This window comes from Montipora capricornis, chromosome 6 (genome assembly GCF_036669925.1).
Source record: "Montipora capricornis isolate CH-2021 chromosome 6, ASM3666992v2, whole genome shotgun sequence".
NCBI classification, from domain to species: Eukaryota; Metazoa; Cnidaria; class Anthozoa; order Scleractinia; family Acroporidae; genus Montipora; species Montipora capricornis.
The window spans coordinates 17,615,914-17,620,913 of NC_090888.1; the positions used below are offsets into that span (position 1 = coordinate 17,615,914).

Genomic DNA, 5,000 nt, shown 5'->3' on the forward strand with positions numbered 1-5,000 from the left:
CTTAGTGTTTTAATGCTTCATCAGTTTTTGTGTGTGCGTGTGCGCGAGCGTGTTTATAGCATTTGTTTTTTGTCAGGTATTTTTTTTCTGTTTTTTTTAATTACTTGTCACTGTGGGGCTGGTCTTTATATGGGGCTTTGTGTCCTGTAGATCACGCCCTCAACTTTCCATCATTTGTTGTAAAGTTGTAAAGTTGATAGATAAATAAATAAATTATTATCTGGTTATATGAAAGGGATTGAAATACATTTTTCATTCATACCATTAACTGAGGTGATCATCTTTTTGAGAAGATATCTGCACTGCTCAGACCAGCAATATTTCGTTCCATAAAAGTAATGCAAAGCCTTAGCCTCATTAAGCCTTCTCTGCCTGTCCATGTTCCAGATGGCCTTGATAGCTACTGTCCACACATTGGGATAATCTGAGTCAATAACAAATGAAGGACCAAACGGTACATTGCCCAGGGCTTCTCCAAATCCAGAGTTCTTGCTGACGATCACAGGTAGCCCAGCTGACAGAGCCTCCAGACCTGTCAAACCAAACCCTTCTGTTCTAGAGGGCATGAGTACAAGATCCACCTCAGAGATTAATCGCTTCAAAGCTTCTCGGTTTCTGATATAGCCTCTCGTCCTAAGGCGATTTTTAGGAATACCGCATTCAAACAATCGATTTGCGATCTCTTCATGTTTTCCATCGGGTGCTCCTACAAACACTAGACGAGTGTCAGGTAATGCCGCAACAGATCTTGCTGCAACGTCAAATCCTTTCAACTCAAAGTCTGCAGCATCTCCGCGACCGAACACCAGAACTGTGAAATGTTTTTGTTCCTCATAAAGTTGTTGAATACTGACAAATTCATCAATAATACCAGGAATGAACTCGAAAACATCTTGATCTTTATTACAACTGCGGAGATATGCGCGAATGGCCCGTGCCTGCTTGGGACCCACTCCTACAACGAAATTAGCCATTTTGCACAGCTCTACTTCAACATTGTGCTTTTCCTCGCCCCTTGAGATTGGATTCTCGTAAGATTTGAACATGCCTAGTTCCTCTGGGTCAGTGTGTACTACTTGAACCCACTGACATTTGTGAGAATTGCGGATAACTTGTGCTTGGCGACCAAGTTTCACTCCATGACCAACAATAACGTCAATTTTCAAATGCTCTGGTGGAAAGCTGAGTCATCCCAGCTCTTCAAACCAAATAATTCAAAGAGCTACTGGGGTCGATAATTACATTTATTATTTTGAATGGTTACCATAATTTAAATTTAGGGACTATGTTTATGGTGGTCCCCACATTGATCAGTGATTATCACTGTCTTCAAGTGTACAAAGTGCGTAGGCATATCAAACAAATAAAGAAAGCGCTGTCAACTAATACCCGGGAATTGAAATCTTCTTTTTCTACGCGAACACAACGTAGTATCTTTTGTTCAGTTCGATCCAGTTACAGAAACCAATTCACCTTGTCACGTGACTAAAGAGGCTCTATTGGAAAATTGTCCTTCCAAAAGCCGACTTGTACTTGTAACGAGTCCTAATGATTTTACCTTTTCCGTCCTTAATGGATTTTCTCTTTAATTTGCCTTGTGCTTCTGACGGCATCTGGCGCTCGCAGGAAGCATCTGGTGAAACAAATGAAGGCGAACAACACGTGAATCGCTCACAAGAATAAAAAAGTAATATTACACTTTCAGTTCGAGCTAACTATCAAGATATGATACTAACTTAGCGTGTACTTTCAAGGGCGTAGATAATGGGAGGGGTCATGGGGTGCCCCCTCTCCCTTGTAAGTCTTTTTTAAAGCAAAAAACCTACAATATTCCGGTGGCGAAAACGCCACAATCTGGTGGGTACCCTCTTTTTGACACAGTGTGACCCCCCTTTGAAAAATCCTGGCTGCGCCCCTGATTCTAGTTTTCTACTCAGCGTTGTAAGGGTTCAGTCTCAGTGAATTAGAGTTTTGGCTTCCTTTTCCATCAAATTTTGAGCTAAAGAAGCCGCCATTCGCAGTTGATGTCTATCTGATAGAAAAGCGGTTAACGAAGTTTCTAGATTTAGATTTGAAACGGTTTTTGTATGAAAGGGATTGAAATACATTGTTAATTCATACCATTAACTGAGTTGATTATATTTTTGAGAAGATCTTTGCACTGCACAGACCAGCTATATGTCATTGCATAGGAGTCACGCAAAACCATAGCCTCCTCAAGCCTTGTTTGTCTGTTTTTGTTCCAGATGTCTTTGATAGCTGCTGTCCACACATTGGGATCCTCAGAGCCAATGACGAATGAAGAACCAAATGGTACATCGCACAGGGCTTCTCCAAATCCAGAGTTCTTGCTGACGATCACAGGTAGCCCAGCTGACAGAGCCTCCAGACCTGTCAAACCAAAACCTTCTGTTCTGGAGAGCACGAGTACAAGATCCACCTCAGAGAATAATCCCTTCAAATCTTCTCGGGTTTTGACATAGCCTCTTACCCTCAGGCGATTTTTAGGAATACCGCATTCACACAATCGATTTGCGATCTCTTCATGTTTTCCATCAGGTGCTCCTACAAACACTAGACGAGTGTCAGGTAATGCCGCAACAGATCTTGCTGCAACGTCAAATCCTTTTAACTCAAAGTCTTCAGCATCTCCGCGACCGAACACCAGAACTGTGAAATGTTTTTGTTCCTCATAAAGTTGTTGAATACTGACAAATTCATCAAAAATACCAGGAGTGAACTCGAAAACATCATGATCTCTATTACAACTGCGGAGATATGCGCGAAAGGCCCGTGCTTGCTTGGGACCCACTCCTACAACGAAATCAGCCATTTTGCACAGCTCTACTTCAACATTGTGCTTTTCTTCGCCCCTTGAGATTGGATTCTTGTAAGATTTGAACATGCCTAGTTCCTCTTGGTGAGTGTGTACTACTTGAACCCACTGACATTTGTGAGAATTGCGGATAAGTTGTGCTTGGCGACCAAGTTTCACTCCATGACCAACAATAACGTCAATTTGCAAATGCTCTGGTGGAAAGATGAGCCATTCCAGTTCATCATATCCAGTTAGTCGTGTTGCCTCGAGAATCGTTATACCATGACGGTGGGCTTCATTCTTATCTTCATAGGAGCAGGTCGGTAAAAAGTATGTGATTTGGACTTCTGGGAATTTGGCCAGCTGTATGGCCAACTCTCTATTGATTGTCGAAAGTCCGCCTTTACTGGATGCCCACTCAGAAGCCAAAATGGTGACTTGAACTTTGCTGGGGCCAAATTCGTGAGGTTGCTGCCATGGGGCTGATGCCATAATTAATTAAGTGTGGTGTTAACGCTAGCCCAGCTGCATTGGGTGGATGAACCTTGAGCCAGAGCTATTCCGTGTCCTTAACAAACATATAAAAAGAAATTACAGGACACATTAAAGGCTTTGAGGAGAAAAACAATGCGAATAGAGAAGGGAGTCGAGAATGTCGAGAATGGGCCAGGGAATGGCAACCTCTTCATAAATGCCAGATTCGTTTTTAAGTGCTGGCCCCTTGCTAAAAACTTAACTACTTCATACCTGGGCAACCAACGTTTAAACAATAAGAAACACTTTGGTAAAAATAATATGGGCGATTAGGGGGTTAGGGGGAATGCAACTAATACTACTACTACTACTACTACTACTACTACTACTACTACTACTACTACTACTACTACTACTACTACTACTACTACTACTACTACTACTACTACTACCACTACCACTACCACTACCACCACCACCACCACCACCATTACTTCTACTACTACTACTACTACTACTACTACTACTACTACTACTACTACTACTACTACTACTACTACTACAATACTTGAGAGAAGGATATGCTAACTTTTTTAAAAGCTATTATCGCGTAGGACTTCTTTATTAGGGGGGGGGGGGGGGGAAGGGGGCTCTGCAAGAGAATACATGAAACTGCATTTGAAATGGCCTTACCTTTATGCTTTTACATGTACAGAAGGGCATGTGCCTAAACCAACCCACACCCCACCCCCCCCCCCCTACACCCCCAGAACTGTGTTTTCTGCTCTCGTTTTGTTACCCGTCTTCTGAAGGTGCCTCAATCCAGTTTCAAGGATTGACTGTTCAACACTTTGTCACAGAATCTTTCCTTACAAGTTGCTATCATTATGACTTGTAATATTAGATCACTATAGCAACAAGAAAGTCATCTATAAACTGAGTAACTCTGGAAAGAGTTTCAATTTTGCCTGCTAATTTGCTTTCCAATGAGAAACAATGGGCTTCGCTGAGTTAATTAGTGATACAAGCATTTAAAGACAAAATATAGTGTCTTTAGAAAGATATTCTATCATTTCTACATAATCTTGCTAATGCCCACTTCCAGACATCACTCCTCAGACTGGCATAAGTAACTTGTGGATAATCCTGTTCTTAAAAATGAGTCCTTTTGGAAGCACACCACATGTGTGACAGTCAAATCCTACAATCATGCTTTGGTACATACCTGCACTACAACTGGGGTAAAGAAGTTTCCTCCTTTCAAGAAATCAAAACCAAAAATAAACAGTGTGAGATTTAACCACTACAGCAGAGACAAGAAGGCATTCAACTTTAAGTGGTCTTGCTCAATTATGCAGGGCTTCTGACAGGATGCGGAAAAAAATTAAAGATTATGCAGAAATTTTTGGCCATATTATGTGTAAACATGCGTTGATTATGCGGTAATTACACCGGATTATGCGGAAATTTAAACAATTTATAGAACTAATAATTACATGTACATGTAGGTCCGTCCAATGTATTTACATGCTTAAGGTAAACCAGGACTCGAAATTGCGACCAATTCAGTCGCATTTACGACTGAATCTTTTCCCTTTGTGATTAAGATATCTGGACGAGTTGCCAATTTGCGACCAGCTTTCACCGTCAGGGTTGTCAAAATGATTTGAAGTAGCCGGAGAATGAAAGTAAGTAGACGGTACTGGGG

General features: G+C 41.5%; 1 protein-coding gene across 2 annotated transcripts in view; it reads right to left on the reverse strand.

Annotated features, from left to right (window-relative positions):
- The window catches only part of LOC138051658 (uncharacterized), a 29,820-nt gene that overhangs the window by 14,952 nt on the left and 9,868 nt on the right, over window positions 1–5,000 (reverse strand). Inside the window, exons 3-5 of one of the 2 annotated variants that reach the window (XM_068897910.1) lie at window positions 4,518–4,549; window positions 2,122–3,386; window positions 1,559–1,633 (exon numbers count right to left, since the gene is read on the reverse strand). In XM_068897910.1, coding sequence (XP_068754011.1) covers window positions 1,559–1,633; window positions 2,122–3,310 — 1,264 coding nt within the window. In that variant the 5' untranslated portion in view covers window positions 3,311–3,386; window positions 4,518–4,549. The remainder of the gene's footprint in view (window positions 1–1,558; window positions 1,634–2,121; window positions 3,387–4,517; window positions 4,550–5,000) is intronic. The other variant, XM_068897911.1, reaches the window with a different exon arrangement.